Here is a 22,660-nt window from a genome sequence, read left to right on the forward strand (position 1 = left end):
CTCTCTCTATATATATATATATATATATATATATATATATATATGCGATCTCTTTTCGACAACGACATATATATATATATATATATATATATATATCGTTTTAACGCAAGACACATATGAGTTCAATATGCACGTTTAGCCGCGGCTTTCACGCGTTATCACACGCAATAACGCATCGATACGGATTATTTCGTCTATTAGAGCCCGCATGCACGCACGCACGTGCATACGTACATACATATTACGTTGCACCATCGACCGCCACACGCGATGCGACGCAAAAAGCCCATTAAACGCCGCCTATTTTGACGATGTTAAAAAATACGGCGGAATGCTGGCCGAATGACAAATTGATTCGAGAAGAGATTAATCGTCCGAGAGACGTTACGCCGTCCGTTACGGATCGAGAAAAGCTAAATCGTGTCTCTCTCTCTCAGATGACCTTCTACCATCGCAATAAGAACGAACGCATGCTACATCTTGGCCTATGGTAGCCGACGTACGATCGAACGCGCTGGTTTCCGCAGGAAAACGTGCGCTAAATTATTAATGGCACGGCGCGACGCATTGTAATTTCTGCTACACTTCGCCTTCTTCGAATACGACAATAATGATAATAATAACAAGTGTCGTTATTATTAGACAGATGTACAAAATTGCTGTATTAATTGTATAAATTATTTGAATATTGAACATGATACTTTACGAGTAAGACGGAATGATAAAGTTTTGTCAAATAAATAATCTTATAGTAAAAGAATTAACATTATTTATCTTCAATTAACGTCGGTTATCTTTATTAAAATTTCGAAATTGCACGATAAACGCATGCATATCGAATTTAATTAAAAGTAAATCTTAAGAAACCTTTCGTGGATTTCATTACAAAAATGTATCACGATTGATAATAGGTCATCTTCGCAAACAACATAAGTTATTTTTATGCAACTTAATTTACATCGTAATTGATATCGTTGTATGCAATCGTAGTCGCTGATTTATTTATTATTTCGCTTTTATCGTGCAGATGATCAATAATTCAATTTAATTGAATAAATTGGTATCATATACATGGTGTTCTCGACCTAACGAGTTGTATTTATTAAATTGTAATTCTTCAATTAATTTTATATCGACTTTTTCTTAAGCAAATAAGAAACTTTGATTGAAATCTATCCGCAACTTTCCAGTTTCTGGAAAAAAAAAGAAAAAAAAATATATATATATATATGTCATTAAATCTCGGAATTAAGAAAGATTAAAGAGAAAAAATTAGATTTACTTTAAATTGATTGAAGAATAATTTCATCACTTTTTAAAACTTATATAATTAACTTAATATGATTAAGCGTATTATTCTCAGTTTGCCGTTTTAAGACAATTTCATAACTATATTAAAAATACAAAGATATTGAATCGTCATTTTAACTAGTTTGGTGCCTGGTATTTGGAGCTGAAGGATAACTCGATAGGTCTAGGACAGTCTCTATATATATATATATATATATATAGATTCAATGACGCAGAAGATAGAAAGATAGACTACAGATATGTGTTATACGATACTACAACACGGTTCACATATCTACGATGTTAAGAATTTGTGATGATTAAATTTGATTCTAACAGCACATTTTTTTTTTAAATAGCATAATTTAATGCGCAACAGAATCTAAAACGCCGCAAATATATATTTCTCCTAAATTCAGAATGCAGATACAAATGTCATTCTCTTCGGTCACATTTATTCCTTGTCGTGCTACTTACAATAAATACATTACTCGACACTATCGTAAACCATCAATAATTCGTGTTTCCTACAATTTTCGTTTAATTCTTATATCCGATATCAATTTTGGTACCTTCTTTAAATAATTTGTGCGCGGCTCGCGCGGCAGAAATGGATTAATTTAATTAATTTAATTTTTAATGCTATGCAAAAATCGTTGTAAAACACAATAATCGAAAAATATCACGAAATATCGAATATTTTGTTAATGTAGCGTCATTACTTCTTTACGAGATGTGCTCATGCTGATTTGCACAATGTGTAGGTGAAAATGAAGAGGGCTTCCGTCGAATGTAACTCGTGTGATTACGCACAGATTTACAACGCTTAAAATATTAATCGATGCCAATGGTGTGTTAGCGTGGCAAAAAGAATAAGACGATTTAGGCCAAGCGAGAAAAGATGCGTTGCAAGTAGGCTGAGATGACTCGTTATGAAAGAAAGTAGCAAGGTGTTTACACGAGTGCTTATACTGAAAGTAATTATCCTAGGAAGCCACTGTAAGGAACGAACTGTGAAGATATTAATTTTTCTTACAAGCATTTCCGATTATCTCGGTTTCAGTTTCGACAATCTGCAATCATTATAAATTGATTGAGAGAAAGAATTCATTTTGCTTTTTTTCCTGAAATATTAGAGTCGATTCATTAATATCATTGATCTTATATATAATTAATTTTATAATCCCCCTCGTAAAATTCATTTTTAAGTAATTAAAATACTTTGTGCTATGCGCATATTGCATATTATCCGTAAAAATTAATATTTAAAAAAATTTTTTCTTTAAGAAAAATTCGTTAAATATATTACAAATGATATACATACATGGGACAACAATAATAAGAATTCGATTTACTCTCCTATCCAAGAGTATAATATCTTAAACTTTAGATAGCCAAATTTTTCAATTAGAATAACCCACGCTGTATGTTGCATGAATATCGTGATTTATGTATTGCGCGATGATCCCTCGTGACACACATATATAAATTCATATATTTATAAAAAACGGTAATACATTCCTATCTCACCACGTTTGCCACGTTTAATATACAACTTCTTAAATGCGATTACATTTGGTATGAATTACAAAAAATACACAGAGTATATCATGCGTATAAAAACAGTTGCGTGTGTCACGGAAATAATCTATGTCTACTATGATAATCTTCTTATAATCTGCGGATCGTAATCAAGCTTCGAGCAATTATTAAACAGTTCGAACCCTTAAATAAGAGAGACAAGAACTTTTCACATTTGGGAATATTATAAAATATCATACATTAAGAATACTATACTTATTAATGGATAAATATGTGAAGTTTATATATGTATAAAACTTATTATTGAAATTAATCTTATCAACTAGAATAATATCGATTTCTTTTTTGAATAGAACATAGAATAAATAATTCAACTGTGATGTGTATATCTGAAGGCGAGAGTTTAAATATTACAAGATAATTATGTAAAATTTATTTGCAACAAATTTCACGGAAAGAAATTTACAAATTTAAATTTGTAAATTTTATATTTTGGAATTCTTTTGAGAATATCACATGTCGGTCTAAACCTCGTTTGAAAAAGAAATACTGTTATGTGACAGTAACCATTTACTGAATAATAAACAATTGTTAGTTATATTCTATTAATACTCTGTTAAAACTATAACGTTATATGCTCTATGTATGTAATACTCCATGTAATGTGTAAAATATAATCATAATAATTGCTAGTAATAATAAACAATATTCTGTTATGGTGTTGCACATATAAAGCATTAAAATAGATTCTCGTTTTATGGGGTAATCGCTATGAAAAAAAAATGTAGCTTTAAAGAAATCTCCAAATATCGAATTATAAATTACAATTTGATTTCTTTAAAACCATTGTTCCTGATTACGATCGAGATTACTTAGGTTGATTACCGAAAGTGTCTATCATTATTACTTCATTGTTTCGTTCATTATCGTTATAGTGTAATTAATTAATTGGCTATGCATATTTGTTATATTTGGCCTAGTAATAATACATGTAACTAAACAGGATTATTACGAGTCTACCCCCCTCGTATATTACAATCTAAGCGCATATGCGTTATTTCCTACAGCGAAAGCCGAACGACGAACAAAAGATTCGTACGCATCGATAACGGAGTATTAGTTAGCTGCCTACTAATGGTCTGGTATACATAGAATTCTATACCTCGGGTGAGTTTGGCGTGGTCGTATTGATATGATCCTGTAAGCAAATTCTGAGATCCCGCTCATCCAATTCGCTTTCAGTATCGACGCTGAAACTTCGCACAGTTTGCCCGCCGAGACCCGTCCATCGTTGCTTCCAGCTCTCTAGCCTCATGACCTGTGACAGATAAAACACGTAATGTCAACGTACTTCCAAGTAATTCTCCACAAAAAGAGAGAAAGAAAAAGAGAGACGTATCTCGCTTCATAAGGTATCCAATTCAACTCTCATTTAAAATAAAATTTTAAGACAAAAAAGTGAAATCTGTCATAAAATTTAAAATTTCTGAAATAACGTTGACTTTCATTACAATTGCTTCGATTCTGAAAATACTTTGTTATTAATATATATTGTTGTTATTTATTAAAAGTTTATTGTTATTATCTTATAAATTGATATCTTGTAATCTAAAGTTAAATTAAATAAGAAATTTTTTCTTTTTCTAAAAAGTCACAACTTAAGAGACATTAAACAAATATGATATACTAGTTACATAAATTAGCATTAAAATTAAGATCGCAACTCTTTCTGTTGCATTGAAAATGTACAAATGTATCAATACATCAGTTAGATGAAATCATGTGCATATATGAATAATGTAACGAAGAAAAAAAAAAACTCAAAATTCAATTTCATATTAATTTAGTGAACATTTGTGATACGTTCACAGTTACTTTCATGCTTCTTTCACATTTATGTGTTTTTTTCTTCTTCTTCGAATTAAAAGCAATGTAACCGTGAATGTTTATCAGAACGAAACAGTGAACTTAATCTTAAGGAAGCATGCAGTTAAACGGGAAGAACACGCCATGCTCACGCATCACCACGCGTATAATACAGAAAGTGAGCTACATTTTATTTAAACCAGACTCATCCGAAAGTGCTATTGTGGCGATAATAACAATATCCTTAGAAGAGTCATGAAATCACATATTAAGTTAAATCAATCAGAATTCAATCCAATATTTTTCACGAAACAATTCTGATTCCTCAATCGAATTCAATACTTATAATTAAGCCGATTTAATGTACTATGTACATTTATGATGTTATATTTAATACTATATATATTTATGATGCACATTTATAATGACACTCATATTTTAAATTATGAATTGCTAATGTAAAACTGTTACCCACTATGTAAATGTACATGTTGTTGATGTATTAATAAAAGCAAGAATTTCAAACCCAGATTATGAAGGAAAACATATAACGCAATAAATAATGAACCAGCTATAATGATAAATTCTTTTACAGCTAAAAAAAAAAAAAAAAAAACATTATCATGCCACGCGCACACATATACACGGAGACGGTAGAAAATGATGCTTACACATGGGTAAAGACTTACTCGAGCCAGCGCCAAGGCTCAGTCTCCGGGCTGGTGATTGGCGTGGGGAACTGAGGAGAGACAGAGATAACACAGCAATAGAGGGTTAATTTTGCAACAACGATTAGTCCCTTCTGGTTAGCACTAGTCATCGTTCGGTACCTTTACACAATAAGAACCATTACCGTGCCCATTATCCATCTCATTCAGCAACATCATACGTATTCCGGTTAAAAAATTACGCGTATGTGTACATGCGTACACGTCTGATATTAAACACAATAAGACGTCAATTTACTTTTGTCGCGTTAGAAGATATATTAGTTGATGTGTCAAGCAGATATATTTTTTTTTTGCGAAACTAAATACAAAAATTAAACACGATTTCTGCCTAATTTTCTTTTATTTATAAATAAAGTAACGCGGAATAATTGAATAATTTGTATAATTCAATAGAACGACGTCTGATACCTGCTCTTATATGACGTCTAATTATATTAATTTCTCGTATATTACAAATGTATATTTAATGCGGCATTTTATCAATATTATAAAAAATAATGTTGGGTAACAGCATGTCTCCTTATCCGTCGCCACGTTGAAATTAAAATTTTTATATTTAATGTAAATATAATTTCATAAATTAAATGCCTCTTAATAAATTAAAAACTTTAAATAAGTTTTTGATGCTAAATTTGAGTGAGATAAACTGTTAATAATTTATAGAAGATATGCATAGTTGAACACTTTTAAATTCGCTTGCAATCTTCAATAAATATTTTATCTGTAAAGTTGATTATAACTAATTAGTCCTTATATGCTGTGCTAACTCTCATTTTCTAGTCCGACATTAATTTACATATGTATATTCAATGATATTAAATCAGTTTTGCAGATAATTTCAATTTGATTTATATTTTGGATGAGTACAATATTGAAAAAGAAATATATAAAAAAAAATGATATTATAGTACTTCTTTGAACTCTGTTGAGTAAAATTAAAAATTTTTGTTTTCAAAAGCATACGTCATAGAGCAGTGCAGATATGAAAAGCTGCGATATAATAAGCAAATTGTATAAATCTTTCGTAATAATCTTTATTTTTGATAATATGAAATAATGAATCATCTCTATAGATGAACGCGAATTCTTAATATGTATAGGTACTTATATAACGGTAAATTATTGCGCTGTATAAAGCTATATGTCTTATGTTCATAAAGAAACAAAGCCACATTCTCCTAATTAAGCATTGTTATTAGTGGCATATACAATAAATACTGAAGAAGTATTTTCCTTATAATTTCTTCTATATAGTTATCTCGATATATGTATATAATGTGTGATTAAATTAATTGCAATCTCTTTTGGCTAAAAAGTAAATTAGACAATTAATCATTTAATCATCATATATTTTTTCATTTTTATTTCTCATTTTTATTATTAGCAATTATCGCTAAATTTGAAGAAATAAACTGATTGAACATCTTTTACCTCTATAAATATTTACAACTGTCATTTTATACAGCAATAATAAACAGCATATATTTTATGTAAATAAATAATATATAAAATATAATAAGTTACCGAAAAATTGAAATACGTTCTCAGTATTCAGTTATAAAACAAGTTTTAGTCACAGTAATCACAAAAAATTTTATTTCCGCAATCCACCAGAAGCGACGACGTTATAAAGCGTGTTGATTAGCATTAGATTGCAGTAAGAGGTGCTGTTTGTGCATAATTGTCTTACAAGTGTATACACATCAATGAAAACACGAGTTACATTTATGAACTTAGCAAAGTGAAATGTTTTTTGTGTACAGTAGGCATGAATTTATAATGAATGAATTTACAAGAGTGCAGTATGTGATAGCACATTAAAAATCGAAAGGTTCAGTTTATGTATGATGCTTGTTAGAATAGTGTAATTATATATAATCTTAAATAACATATATTATACACTTAAACGATATAAAAGTAATATTTGATTTATTAGAATTAATATATTAGTATATTAAAGAAATGATAATCAATTCCGTTAATGTTATAATATTTAAATTATTTGATAAAACTATATTTTGCAGGATCAAAAGAACGAACACACAACAGTGCAGGTTTTAATAAAAAATTAAAAAAAAAGCAGAAAATATTTATTTGCATTTTATAAAATATATTTTTTTTTACAAAATATTCAAAAAGTTTTAATTGTTAAAAACTACAATTGTGATCATATAAAACTATAATAAATTCGTAAATTACTATTTCAAATTATTGTTCTTTTTTCGTTTGTGTATAATAGAAACATTTGCACACACAATTGTGTGCACATGTAAACTTATTCAATCAAATAAAGAAAAATATGTTTATCGCTTTTAATTAATTGTTTGCACAAATATTATATTTTATTAAATATAATAAAAATATTTAAAATATATATAATAAGATATTACAAATATATATATATATATATATATATATATATATATATATATATATATATATCTGTGTGTGTGTGTGTGTGTGTGTGTGATTGTGCTGTTTCTCATGTGATTTATTATTATTATATTTACATAGACTGAAAGAGAAAATTTATAATTGTTTGACATACATCATATAAGGGAAATAAATGTGTTATAAAAAAGATAGTTCTCCACCCCTTACTGCAATATTTCGAGAGAGATACTGCTTTCGTTAACACAATGTAAAAAAATGTAAATTCCACGTACCTCGGCCTTTAATTCAGCGACTTTATCCTGTAGTTCTCTTACTTTCTCACTGTCATCTAAATTATTTCTAAGTTCGCCCTCTGCGTGCATTTCCTCATTCTACAAATAGATCAAATATTTTATTCATTTTATAGTAGTATAACATAATAAATATCTGATAAAACTTATAAAAGTTATATTAACTAACCTTTAATTCAAGAAGGGATATTTTCTGCATAAGTTCTGCGACTTGCTGTGCGTGTTCGGCATCGCGTATACTGGCCATCATAGCCTCGTCCTTCATTTTCGATTCCAGATCGGAGTATTTGTGTTGTTGTTCTCTTAACTTGGCCGCCAGATCCTTTTCCCGAGCTAACGCAGCCTCCAAATCATCCTTAAGTACTTTTCCACCTTCATCTTGTCTACGAAGTTGATTGGTTGCCACCTGTACCTGAGTTTCAAGCTCCATAACTTTAAGTCGAAGCTCTTTAACTTCAGTTAACGCCTCCATCTCTCGAATTCTGGTCGTCATTAAGTCTTCCTCGAATTTCTGTACTTCGTGACCCCGATTTTCCCAAAAGAGCAGCTTCTTTGGCGTAGAGTCAGCAGCAGGTGCTGATTGAGCAGACCGATGTTCTTGTAGATGCCTCTGCCAGGCTGCGCTTAATTCCATGACCCTTTGTCGTAAATCCTACATAATGTATAATTGGATTAATATTAGCATAAATATAAGAAATTTGAATATATTAAGAATTAGGAATGACAAGCCATACCTTTAAGGATAAATTAGCTTCTGCCTCTCTAAGTTTAACCGCAATAAGTTCCTCTTGCAAATGAGCAACAGAGTTGTCTGGTGTCGATTCGCGTAAAGTCTTTTTATCTTGTTCCAATTCTTGTATTCTCCCTCTGAGTTCTCTAATCAGTGCATCGTTTTCTGCCTCGTGTAATCTAACTCTAACCAATTCCTCTTGCAAACACTGTATCATCTCTTCCTTCTGCGATAATGCTTCTTGTTTCATTAATATTTCATCGAGCGATGACTGTCTAGATGTCATGTTTTCCTCGAGAAGAATCGAAAGAGATCTCAATTCCTCATGAGCTTGTTCGAGCTGATGACTCGTTTCGAGATGTGTATGTCGAAGCGCCGCCAATTCTCTTTGCGCTATAAAAGCAGTTTCTTCTTCTTCCGCTCGTGACACTTGACCTCTAACTAATCTATCGGCCAGTTCCGCGGACTCCGCTTCTAGAAGTTCAGTTCTTTGTCTAAGCAATCTGTTGTCCGCTCTAAGTCTGCGTAGTTCGACCATTTCTTCTTGTTCTTTCATCTTTAAGATAGTGTAATCTTTTTCCAATTTCTTCATTCTTTTCGGATTGATTTTCATTCCATAAGCAAGTGTCATGAGACCATCAGGATCTTTTTCGGCCTTTCCAGGCAATTGCTTCTGGAAAAACTGCATAAAAAAACAAAATTATAGTTTTACTTCAACTTATTAAATAAGCGAAAAATCTATTGCTCATTTTTGTGTGCTTATTTAAGAACATTGAGCCATACTAAAAATTAAAGTTTCTTATAACATTGACAATCTAATCTAATCTAACTGTAAGTCTTAATCATTACTAAGAAACTCTTTTCAAACTTTCAGATAAAATCTTACCTTCAACATGCCTTCCATATCTAAACTGAGCAAATCTTCTTTGCCTAAATGTAACATCGCCAACGCAACTTTGAAGATAATTTCCATGCCCTCTGATAGAAAAACGTCAAAAATGCGACATGCTAGGGGAAGACTTAGCGCTGTGGTGAATAATGTAAGAAACCAAGAGGACGCATACATCGACGTATGGAAACCTTGGGCCGTAAAGTGAGCGTGAAGTTCGGGATGCGTGTCAGCAACTAAATGTTCCAGCTGATACATGCATACTCCTAATTCAGCCATACTTGGTTTAAACATATCCCGTAAGCGATATTCTTGCATAAGCGCTACTAGTACAGCAAAAGCTTCTTCTTCCGGCATTTGCTGCAACAATATACAAAATTTACGTCAAGTAAAATATATAAAAACAGATTGTTTTTTCTGTTCTTTCTTTCTTCTCATGTGTGAGATAAAAAATTAATAAAAATATACATTTAAAAAATTTAAGTTATTAAGATTATAATTTTTCGTAGATTTCTATAAACAAATTGTTTTTATATAAAATTTTTCAATTCAGAATTTGTTATAAGAATGCTCTTAAAAGTTTACCTGCATTAAAAGTAATCCTACGATGAATCCTGAGCCTTGGCAGTATCCTACTTCACGATCGTGAAGGCTGTATGCTTTCATAACATTAAACAGACTTTCCTGACCAAGACCATCTTTTTCTTTAAAAAAGTCATGTTCAGGATATGTCCTGGCGATATCTCTTCTAATTATCCTTTCGCAGGCTGATGTTGCTTTAATGTACTCAGCGAATTGTTTCTTAACAGGAGAGTCATGAGCACCACTTAATAACTGCCAAACAATACCCCTAAAAAATAATATATATAATTTAATCATGTAAATATATATAATTGATAATGATATATAATTTAATAATATAAATCATATTGTGTAAACATAACTATTGTTGTTGAATATACAAAATTTATACATAGTGATTAATTTTTTGAAATCTAAATATATCGATAAAAGATCTTTAAGAATGTTTTTGAAAATAATGTAGGTGCTACCTAAAATGGTGAGGTATGCCTTGACGGACCAATTCCTTAACAAATTCTTTCCGTTTCTTCCAATGATAATCCCAATCAGATACTATGTGACCCCACAGAGTCCACGTATTTTCTTCACCGTCAGCCGGATTGTGGCGTCGGGGCGCAGCATCGCCGTTACCTGCGCTGCCCCCCGACGCCACAGACACCTGTGATGTATCGGAGCCCTTTCTGCTATGATTGCTTTGGAGAGAGTTCAGTGATTTTGCATCAGATTCGATCAGCCTGGAATTAATAAAATATTAAATTATAATATCTGCTTGTAACGTTTGAACTGAACAGTAATGCATAGATATATTGATTTATGCATCATTTTTTACATAAATCAATATGGAATTCGCAATTTATTGTTTTGTATGTAAATCATATTAAATGCAACTAGAGTTTTTAAAAATTATCTTTGACTATCGATATTTCTCGCGAAATTATACAGATAAATCCCTATTTTTTATAGGTACAAGTTATTCTTTGAGATTGTAATAATCTTTGTAAATTAAATCTTTTTTTTCATAATATATATGTATAGTTGAATTTATTAATTCCATAATAAATTAATTTGATATGAGGTATTATACGAGGGATGTAGAGAAAAGCCAAAACTTACGCTTTTTCCCAAATTTTTCGAGATTGAGTTAAAAATGCAGCCTTATTTTGCATCATTTCCAAGCCGAAATGCGTAGCAAAATTAACATTTAGCATTTCTACTCTAATCTTGAAGTAAAAAGGAATCCAAATAATTTATCCAAATTTGTACATGCACACGAGAGGTTTCCTCCAATTTTACCACAGATCTTGGAAAATGGAAAATGGGAGAATTTTATATTCTGAGTTCGTTAGACCAATTTGACGTATCAATTTATCGGTCCATGCGTTGTTCGATTCTTGAAAGTTCGAGACTATAACAGTAATGTCAACCGATAAAACCATGAGGATCACTTGACTATTCACCTATTGGCTTCCTCCAGCTTAGCTAACAGAGCCAGCTCGTCAGTAGGTATTTCTTGCGAGGGCGTTTGCTGCTCGCAAAGGGTGTCTAACGGCGGACTCGGGAGTATCTTGCCGGTGTGCGTGACGTTACGGGTAGACTGATGAATGCTGGAGGTGCATAAACACAGCACGCTCATCACCTGCGGTCCATAACGTGACAGTCCTAATTGGCCGACCGACGCGTTTACGCTGTCCCGAACGACGCTCTGGCTTCTGAAACGAAACGGTTACGTTGTGGTTAAATTAACGTGGATACCAATTAACGCGATACGATTTACGCTTCAGCAGATCAGCGGTGATCTATTTAAGCGGTTATTATATGTACCCCTTCGTGCTCGTAATCGCACAATTCCATGAACCGTGCATATTCGATCCAAAGCCATTAACTAAAACGGAGAAATTTGATTTTAACCGTAAGACGATTATATGAAATAATTAATTATATCGATAATCCCGTAACCAGTCTGCTAATTGCTTTTAATACCTCGAGAAATCCCACATGAAATTTAGTAATATCACTTATGTTATAATCCTTTAAATTTCAATATAAATCTTTCTATTGTTTTTTAAAGAGGTTTTAATAAGATTTTATTATTCAAGTGGCATTTTCTTATTTTTATTATATAATTTTATTATACTAATTATTCATTAATTGCACTTCATCGCTGAAATTTCAATTTGTACTGCTCACACATTTATTTGTAACGAGATATTATTTGTTTAAATTAAAATATCTAATTAATATTGTTTATAACTTGCCTAGCTCTCTACGTCTTTGTTTTCTCCATTTATTAATTTCAACGAGAGTTTCATATATATATATATATATATATATATATATATATATATATATATATATATATATTTATTTATTTATTTGATTAAATTATTTAATTGTAGTTTCAGAATTTGAGTCTTATTGTCAGATCAGCATAAAAATTACATTTAATATATAATTATAATATATAATATATTTAATATATTATATATTATATATTAATATATTTAATATAAAAAAATTATGTATGCATATCAATGTGCATACATATTTATCAGTCAAAGTGCTTATTTACCTTTTCGCAGTTTTATTTCTCCTCCAACGAGCTGCCGCAGGGGCCAACAAACCGCGAAGAACCATCGAGGCGTTTTATTCGTTTTCACTATCGTAATTTTATTGTTCGTAGAAACAAAAATTTAGCGTTCTCGTATCTTCCTTTTTATTTTGCCATTATCACGCAATTTTGCATACGATAATTACTTACATACACGTTCGTGAAACTCACTTTTCAACCATTAATTTTATATATTTTATGAGAGAAAGAGAAAAAGGGAGTGTCGTTTGCAAATTATCAATCAATGTCGAATAGTTTCAAAATACTTTGAAAGTCAGAAGAACAAAGAAAAGAGAAATTATGGATTTTAATATATTAATTATATATCTCTTTGAATTATATCTCATATATCGAAATTCCCTGATCACATCAATTCATAAAAAGCACTGCAAAATGCGAAAAAGTAGTTTGCTACAAATTATATAGCAAAATTATTATCGCAAACACAATATCTTTTAATAAATGATGCGATCCATATATGTTATCTTTCTAGGAAAAATTTAATATTTTATTATAATGACTAACAGTATATTTTCACAAGCAACGGCATTCTTGTGAAATGCCTTACATAAATGCTGCGCTCGGTGAAGCAACGCGCAAAGCAGTTTGATACGAGATCAAGAAGGAAGCAATTAGTGCGTGTGAACGAATTAGCGAGCGAAAGAGCAGGTGAATCCGAGTCGGCTATTATGACTATGTATTATGTATTGTACGTGGGTGTAAAGGAGCAAAAAAAATGGAAGCAAACGGATATGTCAGAATACCGTTTTTCAAGAATCATCTTAATGATTTAAGAAAAATCAAACTCTTTTTCATATCTACCGTTTTCTTTTATATACATATATATCTTTAGAGAAGATTATTTGTTAAAAAATGTATTTTATTATATATTATGTTTTATCTTATTCGTATTAACTATTTCGAAATTTTTATATAAAAACAGGTATTTTATTTATTAAAAATCTAAAATTATTATATTTTCGAAAATCTTTTGCAATTTTTGAATTTTAGTAGATCGTGATATTTATTTTAGAATATATTTTTCAAGATATTATGTACGTTTCCTTTTCTACCGTATTTGAAAAATGTAAAGCTAAGAAAATTTTCAGAATTTTCTTTTCGTTTTAAAATATCGGCTGAGCATTATCTTAATATTACGTTGTTTGCGACGAACACTTGCGTCGTATTATCAGAATTGCTGCGTCGTAAAAATGTCAACTAATTATCAAGCAAATTATTGACCTATATGTCGTGGCTCGAATGTATAATGGCAATGGAATAACATAAGTTATTGCAAAGTTATTTTTATCACAGATATAAAACAAACGAAATAAGTGACTTAAGTCAAGAAGAAAAGTAAATAATTTTTTTCAGAAAAATATATTTGTTTAAAACATTGTTTAAAAAGAATACCGTTGAACTAATTGCATGAATTATTTCGGTAATAACATTTTAATGACTTATATTCAGTAGACATTATATCGAAGTGTGTTTTGGTAATTAAGGTGGTTCAGTTTAGAACTAATGAAATATGTTATAAGCAATATTTTCTACTTAATTTTAAAACAGTAAAGATTCATAATTCAATGTTGCTGCAGCATAAAACGCTTCTCAGAGCGTAGTGAACTCTACAGCATAGTGAAAGGATTTATATAGCAGACTTGTATAGCAACTTGTAAATGATGAATTATCCGTGTGGATCATCCGTTACTTAAAGAAAAACAGCAAATATTAAATTATATTACATTATATTAAACACAATTTGATATAACACACAATACGTATAACAATTTGCGAATAATTTACTCTTATTTATATTAATTTTGATTACATTGTATTATCTTCTAACGTGCAAAATAACATTAGTCGATAAACAAAGAAGAAAACAAAAAGGAAATAAAATACTAAAAAAATAAAAGTTAGTGTCCAATAGAAGATCAAAGAAACACAACCGGCACACTGTCAGTTTCTAATTTCTGCGCGCGCACGGAATGTCATAAATAAATACTCGCTGAATCAAACCCAGACATGAAACGATTACTCTTCAATTTCTAAATTACTTCGACGAGCATTTGCGACACTCTTAAAAAACACGTTTAAAGAGAACCGTGTCGCATACTCGGCCAAGGCAGATAACATAATCGGAAATGCATTCTTTCTCGGATGTCCGTGGTTCCTCTTTCGTCTTATCAAGACATAGACTCTTTCTCTTTCTCTCTACCTCTCTTTCCTTTTTAAAAGCGAATTGTTAAACGTCAACTCGACGTGCTGATCTGATATGGTATCGTTTCACTTATTTTCCGATTATCCGGCACGATGGGTTCCGGCTAGGTATGTACTGTTCGAGAATATACGAAATGGGTTTGAGGGTCGATGCAGCCCGCGCAGGCCAGGATGCTTCACATGCGCAGCGACGTCCGCCTCGTGACAAATAAATAAAAGGATTCCCGAGCCGATATGGTCGCGCGGAAAACGACTGGGCGTTCTCGTCATTGAGTAAAATATTTAAAATTTTGCGTCAAAATTTCAACTAAATTTTTGGAATACTATTAATACTCTTTATATTCGAGTACTCGAATGATTGAAATTTTTAACCTTCTATTTAGCTGCAAACTGCAAATTGACTTTAAGTTTGCATTTAATATTTCTCTATAATTTTCTCTGAAATTTTTCTGTCACTGTATAGAGTTTTTACAAATTTATTATATTTTATTATAAATGCTTTTATCAATCTGCGATTTTTTAGAGTTTTCTTAAATTTAAAATTATATTGACGTATTGATAAACAAAATTTTATCTTTAATAATTTATACATATCAAAGAATCAAAAAACATTTCATATTTAATATTAATTTCGATTATAATTTACCTGATATTATTTCAGAAATAATGTTCTTTAGTTGAAGATTTCATTATTAATTTATTATTATTAATAAACTACTTTTTTATTATCGAACACCTATATAACTGAAATTTGAAAACCTAAAATTTTGGTTAAAAAAATCAGATTGTAAAAGAATTTCATGATTAAAAATATATTATATTTACTTTTATAAAACAAGAACTTATACAGAAAAAGTACTTACATATTTATTATATAAAAAACTTATATCTTCTGATTAGCTAAAAATATACAAAAAGAATCAATAAATTAGACTTTAATATCGCGATATGTCAAGATTTTAATTTCTATTCACTAAATTAGTAATCCTAAAAATTATTATACATAGATTACAAACTAATATCATAACTTTAATGTTAATGTTAGTATATGCCTACAGATAATATTCGAAAATTTCTTCCTATAATACTACAAATATAATTTCATTGCAGGTAATTTAAGTCGGAGATTTATTAATGAAAAATAAATAAATAAATAAATAAATATATGTATATATATATATATGTATGTATGTGTATATACACTCTTTAGAAGTCAAACTGATTGTGAGAAATCAATTCTACTTTTTTTAAGTTTTTTAATTATAGTGCTAGAGTACATGATTAATGCTCTGAATAGTTAGAAGTAATTTGACTTCTGAGAGGTTTATATGTATAACGATTCTATATAAAGAAATATAATAATTCTAGCAAAAAAATCTCAATAAAGTAAAAATATATATCTTGTAATATAATAATAATTGTACCTGACAATGAATATTTTCCTAGAGAGAGTAGTGCATTTGTGTGTAACGTGCATTCGTCATCGCCGGAATAATTTGCTCGTCGACTAAATTATGTCATGGCGTAGCAATTTCGGTCTTTCTTATGTAAAATAATCTGTAGTCAAGTAATATTTCAAATATTTTCTGTGAAATCAATTTTAGCAAGCGTAATAAAACAAAAATAAATTAATAAATTCTCAAGAAAAGAATCTGGAAACACACTTTATTTTTTTCTAATTTATAAATATTTATACCAAATAATAATTTTGCTTTAATTTTGCTTATAAGCTCTTGTTTTAATAAGCGTATATATGTTTATCTATGGGAAATGACTAATTATGTAATGCTATCCCTTTAATTTTATACACCAGTTACGTAGCCATACAACCGCTTATGAGTATAATATAATAATATGACAAAGTCGTTCATGTGACAAAGGGATATAAATTTTACACTTTTACAATAGTTAGTAATTTTAGAAAAAAGCACATAAATGAATTGAAAATATAAAACTTTAATAACAATTTAATAAATTGAATAATACCAGGGTGTCTACACAAATTTTGTAAAAAAATTCCCTGATTTTCTAGGTATTTTTGTTCAAAATTCCAAGTAAAAAGAATATTTTCAAAACTTTTTAATACAACTCACTCTAAAATAAATTTTTTTATTATATGCATTTACTAATGTTTCTCATACATACAAAAGAAAAACACGGAACCTCTTAAGTTTCAATGTTAGAATTATAAATGTATTAAAAAAACAGAATAACTTTCATAAAATAATTTTTCATTTATGTAAAATTTTCATTTCTTTATCTTTAAAAGTTACAAAGAGTATGTACTTCACATTCAATATTATGTTAAGAAAAAACAAAAATATATACATGGGACAAACTGAAACACCAAGTTTACACGTTGTCTCACTTTATGTGCCGACGATTTTTTTAAGCATTTCTTATCAGACTTTAAGCTCTGAGGAGTTTTACAATATTTATATAAAAAGTTCTACGCGTAAAAATTATTAGAATATTAGTTAAACAAATTAAAATGCCAAATTAAACGCTGATCATATTTTGATAATTCTATCGATCGACCGGAAATCGTCCGTGATGTTTTTTCTCCGTAATACGCGCGCCTCGTATTTATTCTCTTTATTCTTTGCTCCGCGACGAAATAATATAATAGTAATTTTTCTCTGCACGGAGAAAATATAATAAAAATAATATAGAAAATTAAAATAATTGTAATTGTGGAATATATTAACATATATACAAGAGAAATCACGCGCAATATTTTTATATATAGATGAATATTATATATACAAGTATTGTTTTACAAAGGAATAGTACAATTACTCAAATATTTTGATATAAAGAAATAATAGAACAAAAATATAATTTATCATTTTTATAGTTTATATAGAAAGGGTCATTAATACCTTTACACATAAATTTATCCACATATTGGAACACATATATTTTCCATATATGTATATACAAAATATATAAATGTATTGATATGTGCATAAATTCATTTGTAAAAATATTAATGACGCCTTTTGTACATATGCACAATTAATTTATTATAGACGAGCGTCTCAATACTTATATGTCCCGTATCTCGAACAATTTAATTGTTTAATTAATATTCGTATTAATATATAAAAATAAATTATTCAGCAGACAACAGAATAAAACCTTTTTTTATATTATCTACCATTATATTTGTTCAAAATATTGAAGAGGAATTGTAATATTTATATTTTTAAATCAGTTTTATAAATGTATTATGCAAAAATATATATTGCAAAAAAATATATTATGTATTAAGAGATTATTGATGATTTTACTTAAAGAATTCAGATTAAATACGAATAATTAACTTTTTTTGCAATTGTAGGTACATCAATGCAAACATCTACATAGGTTAATTAAAAAAATTAAATTACAATGAAAAGTCCGATGATTCATTTGTGTGCAGACACACCTAGGTATTATATGAGCGGTACCTCAGTGGAATTGGCGTCATTTTCGCGCTAAATCGAGCTTTAGAAGGCCGATATATTTCTAGAATTATCATTTTATCATCGAATGGAATTAAAAAATACATTATTTTTGCAAAAAAGTCAACCTAAATAATCACATTTGTATCACTTATGTAGAGAGAAAAAGAGAGAGAGAGAGAAAGAGAGAATTTATTATGAGAATTTATCACATCATAGAGAAATAAATTGTTCGGATTAATATTCGCGCAAATTAAATATGTAGGAAGAATGCAAGAGTTCTATTTGCCTACATTTTCTGTATTATTAGCACAATGCTATCAACAATATATGTAATATGTAACAACAAAAATAGCATGAGTGATTATTATCTGCTCTAATTATGGTTCATAGTGAACTCTCTACGTAACTGGTTACATGATTTTAATGGACTAAAAAAACTCTTAATACTTTCGATATCAGTACTTTTACATAAATTTTTATACATATTAGCTATTCTTCACTGAAATATATCTGATAAGATAATATTCTAATATATTAGTCTATGTATAAGCTAATTCATACATAAAACCAAATTCTGTATTTTTCTCTAAAAATATATAGGTAATATTTCAACATTTTATTTTAGAATAATATAAATATATTATATGCAAAGAAAAAAATACATTTATGTTATTTCTTTAAATAAAATAGATTTTATTTTTAAATTTAAATAGATATTATGCTTCTACATAACAAATGTATATTTTGATACAATTTTCTTGCCTAAGTAAAATAACATCGTATAAAATTGTCCAAATTTATCACCCGATATGATGTAAGACACATTTTAAGAGGCATCTTAATTATGTTTTATTAATTCGATTAAAAATATATATAATGTCCCCCTTTATCAATTATTTATAATGTCAAGGAAAATTCTACGCAAAAGCTGATATTATTCGGTTCAAATGTTATTATATAATAAATTTGATAAAACATGAAGATATAAAACAATATTAATGAAATATTATCGATTAAATGTAGCATAAAGAGAATATAATTATAATATCTAACATAAAGGATTCAATCAAGATAATGAAAGAAATTAGGTCGCATTCAAATTATTGTAAGGTTCGTATGTGGATGTGTAATCGACTCATTTTCAGTTTCCGCACGAAAACACAAATGAAATACAGATGAAAGGAAGAAGCATAGATCCGGTACTCAGTTATTGACCTGTAATTCACAACGACATTTAAGCGCTAAAGGTCGCTACCTGCTTCGGAGTTTCATTGATAAAACGCGTTCTATCGTTGCTAAACTAAAATAATGTCGTATAAAATCATCTAAATGTATCATATATGTATAAATGTATGTATTTATAATATTCAGAAAATTTATACGCAAAAGATAATAAATTAGTTAGATACTTTTATTTGCAACTTAATTATATTTCGATTATATCAGTAGAGGGTCTCTCGGAACAATAATAGAAAATAGTATAACTCTTATAATATAGATCGATAAAGAGAGAGAGATAGAAAGAGAGAGAGAGAGAGAGAGAGAGAGAGAGAGAGAGAGAGAGAGAGAGAGAGAGAGAGAGAGAGAGAGAGAGAGAGAGAGTAAGAGAGAGTAAGAGAGAGAACGAGAGATATAGAATTCTCTAGAAAATAATGTAATCAGATAACAAAGATATTTTAACTTAATTATATCTCGATTATATCAGTAGAGGGTCTCTCGGAACAATAATAGAAAATAGTATAACTCTTATAATATAGATCGATAAAAAGAGAGAGATAGAAAGAGAAAAAGAGAGAGAGAGAAAGAGAGAGAGAGAGAGAGAGAGAGAGAGAGAGAGAAAGAGAGAGAGAGAGAGTAAGAGAGAGAACGAGAAATATAAAATTCTCTAGAAAATAATGTAATCGGATAACAAAGATATTTTTCACGAATTCAAAGTTCACGAATGTCTTTTTCCAGTAAATATTTAGTTTCACTTATGAATTTAGTATTAAAAATTAAGAGATTTTGATAAATTAAATTTAAGAATGTATATAAAAAAATAAAATAATATTTTGCAATTAATTTTGAATAAATTATAGTAGAGATTTTATTTCTTATTTCTTTCACTAAAAATATTTAATCTTACAACTAACTAATGAAAAATCTCAATAAACGATTCAATGCAAAATGGAATTTTTGCTAATTGTATAAGAAATAATTAATAATTTTTAAATTTATCGAGAAGAATACATCTCATTGTATTGAGAATTTATTTTCTTAGACCTCGGTATACAACATTTGCCAGACTCATTTAATAGCGTATGCAGTGCAAGTCTTTTCACACTCCAAAAGATAATTCCACCTAATTAACAATTTAACGATGTGTGGAAGAAAGATGGGTAAAGCATCGACGCAATGTCTCTACTTCGAAGAATAGGTCCTTAGTAATTCTGTGCAATTTTAAAACAGTCTACTGACTTTCACGTAGTTCAATACCGTTTCACCTTACAGTTTCGCAACAGCACGCGAAATATAGTAGAAATTAGTACTGTTATATATTATGCTTATTCCTTTTCTCACGCGGCAGCGCGTTAACTTTATTGTTGTCGTGAAGAATCTAAACTTTTTGAGGTCAATATACTCGTAATAATTTAAAATGTTATTTTTGCTCTATTTATATATGCACTCGAATAAAAGCGGAAGAACACAAGAAAATATAACTAAAATTTAATAAAAATTTTGAAATTTTTTTTACATTTAAAAAGAGTTTTCTCCTCACATCAATTAAAAAATAAAATTATCTTTTTCAATAATTATTCACTACTTTAATAATAATTTTTTAAATATTTTTTAAGTATTTTTAATTCGTAAAGTAAATAATTAATTGCTAAAATCTGTCACAGAAATTGAATTGAGATTTTAAATTAATAGCAAAACCTAAATTATAAGATGGAATACACAAGAATAAGTAATTATAATGATTTTTCAATATTTCACTGAATATTTGATAAGTATATATTTTTTTAAATATGCAGTTACTGAAAAATTTATTAATTATAAAATTAAATCAATTTATTAGTGAATGATTCTATGATTCTATTATATAAATAGTATATAAATAAATTACTCCATTATATATAATTTATATATTATTCTATTATATATAAATTTATGATTCTATTGTATTATAAATATATAAATATTTAAATAAATCATTTTAACACTTATTATCATTCACTGTAGAATTACAAATATTTTATTCAAAAACATTTTTTTTTCAATTCTTAAAAGGCAGTAACTAATTAAATCTAGTAATAACTCAAATAATTGTGCCGTATTAAAAAAATTGTATTTTTCTAAAAAATAAATACAGAACTCTCTCTCTCTCTCTGTAACAATTATTGATAAAATAAACTTTTCTCGATCAGTACAAGAAAGACCACTTATATTCTCATTCGAAAAAAATTCATTTAAAAAAAAATTCCCCCCTTTTCTAAATTTCCACCTACATCTCTCCCGCCCACCTTTATCGCTCGTAGCTCTTCAATATAGATCGCAACCTAGAATACTGATAGATGGATTGGCTTACGTGAGTGTTCTCGTCAAAACGAGCAACGACGGTCGACGAGGAAATAACAATAAAATGACACACGCGGCAAGTGGCACGCAAACCGGAAAAGCGATATGTATACGGTCGCGTTGTCCGTGTTAGCAAACAAACTAGTTGTCACACAGGTGGATGGCCGTTTTTCGCAGCCATCTGGTTTCACCATGTATGGAGTGTTTTCGGGTCGCTTACCTCAAGCCACCTCGTGTTGCCGCGTGTCGTCGACGATGGTCCGCGTGTCGGAGGAGCGTCCAAGCGTCGACCGAATTCCCGACTGCTGGCCGAACGGGATCAACTAACACGGTTACACGACTAACAAGCGTATACGCGGCTGTCAGCACTCAAAACTGTCATTACGATGGATTTGACTACGCGCAGTGTTACCAACAAACGAGACAGTTCTGTTACTGTAATCCACTTTGCAAGCAGCGTTGCAACAAACCTATGAGGCGGGACTTTTATGCGCATGCGCGTTTACGT

The 22,660-nt window shown here is 29.4% G+C and overlaps 1 protein-coding gene and 1 long non-coding RNA gene across 7 annotated transcripts in view; one reads left to right on the forward strand and one right to left on the reverse strand.

The window, feature by feature from the left end:
* Positions 1-9,827, forward strand: part of LOC140666145 (uncharacterized) — a 35,286-nt gene extending 25,459 nt beyond the window's left edge. Inside the window, exon 3 of the long non-coding RNA XR_012046717.1 lies at positions 9,718-9,827. This is a non-coding gene — a long non-coding RNA (uncharacterized lncRNA). The remainder of the gene's footprint in view (positions 1-9,717) is intronic.
* On the reverse strand, positions 767-22,590 carry Evi5 (ecotropic viral integration site 5). 6 transcript variants are annotated; one of them, XM_072893015.1, is made up of 10 exons: positions 22,373-22,590; positions 11,772-12,023; positions 10,785-11,048; positions 10,318-10,582; positions 9,730-10,092; positions 8,848-9,525; positions 8,283-8,765; positions 8,096-8,194; positions 3,995-4,150; positions 767-1,193 (listed from the first exon to the last, which is right to left on the reverse strand). In XM_072893015.1, exons 2-10 carry the CDS (start codon positions 11,945-11,947, stop codon positions 1,173-1,175), a joined length of 2,505 nt encoding a protein of 834 aa, XP_072749116.1. In that variant the 5' UTR covers positions 11,948-12,023; positions 22,373-22,590; the 3' UTR covers positions 767-1,172. The 6 variants fall into 6 exon arrangements, with proteins under 6 accessions (XP_072749116.1, XP_072749113.1, XP_072749118.1 ...); XM_072893012.1 differs by lacking the exon at positions 22,373-22,590 and adding an exon at positions 12,884-13,269; XM_072893014.1 differs by lacking the exons at positions 767-1,193; positions 22,373-22,590 and adding exons at positions 5,370-5,437; positions 12,884-13,270 and having other exon boundaries at positions 4,011-4,150.
* Positions 22,591-22,660: the final 70 nt, after the last annotated feature.

This window comes from Anoplolepis gracilipes, chromosome 5, assembly GCF_047496725.1.
Source record: "Anoplolepis gracilipes chromosome 5, ASM4749672v1, whole genome shotgun sequence".
NCBI lineage: Eukaryota > Metazoa > Arthropoda > Insecta > Hymenoptera > Formicidae > Anoplolepis > Anoplolepis gracilipes.

Excerpts from the sequence above, each read along its gene's own strand:
- Evi5 (XM_072893012.1), bottom strand. The coding sequence starts at position 12,948 with ATGGTTCTTCGCGGTTTGTTGGCCCCTGCGGCAGCTCGTTGGAGGAGA. Across the intron at positions 12,024-12,883 it reads AGAAATAAAACTGCGAAAAG|AAGCCAGAGCGTCGTTCGGG; the intron begins GTAAATAAGCAC and ends GTTTCGTTTCAG. Across the intron at positions 10,583-10,784 it reads GGCATACCTCACCATTTTAG|GGGTATTGTTTGGCAGTTAT; the intron begins GTAGCACCTACA and ends ATTATTTTTTAG.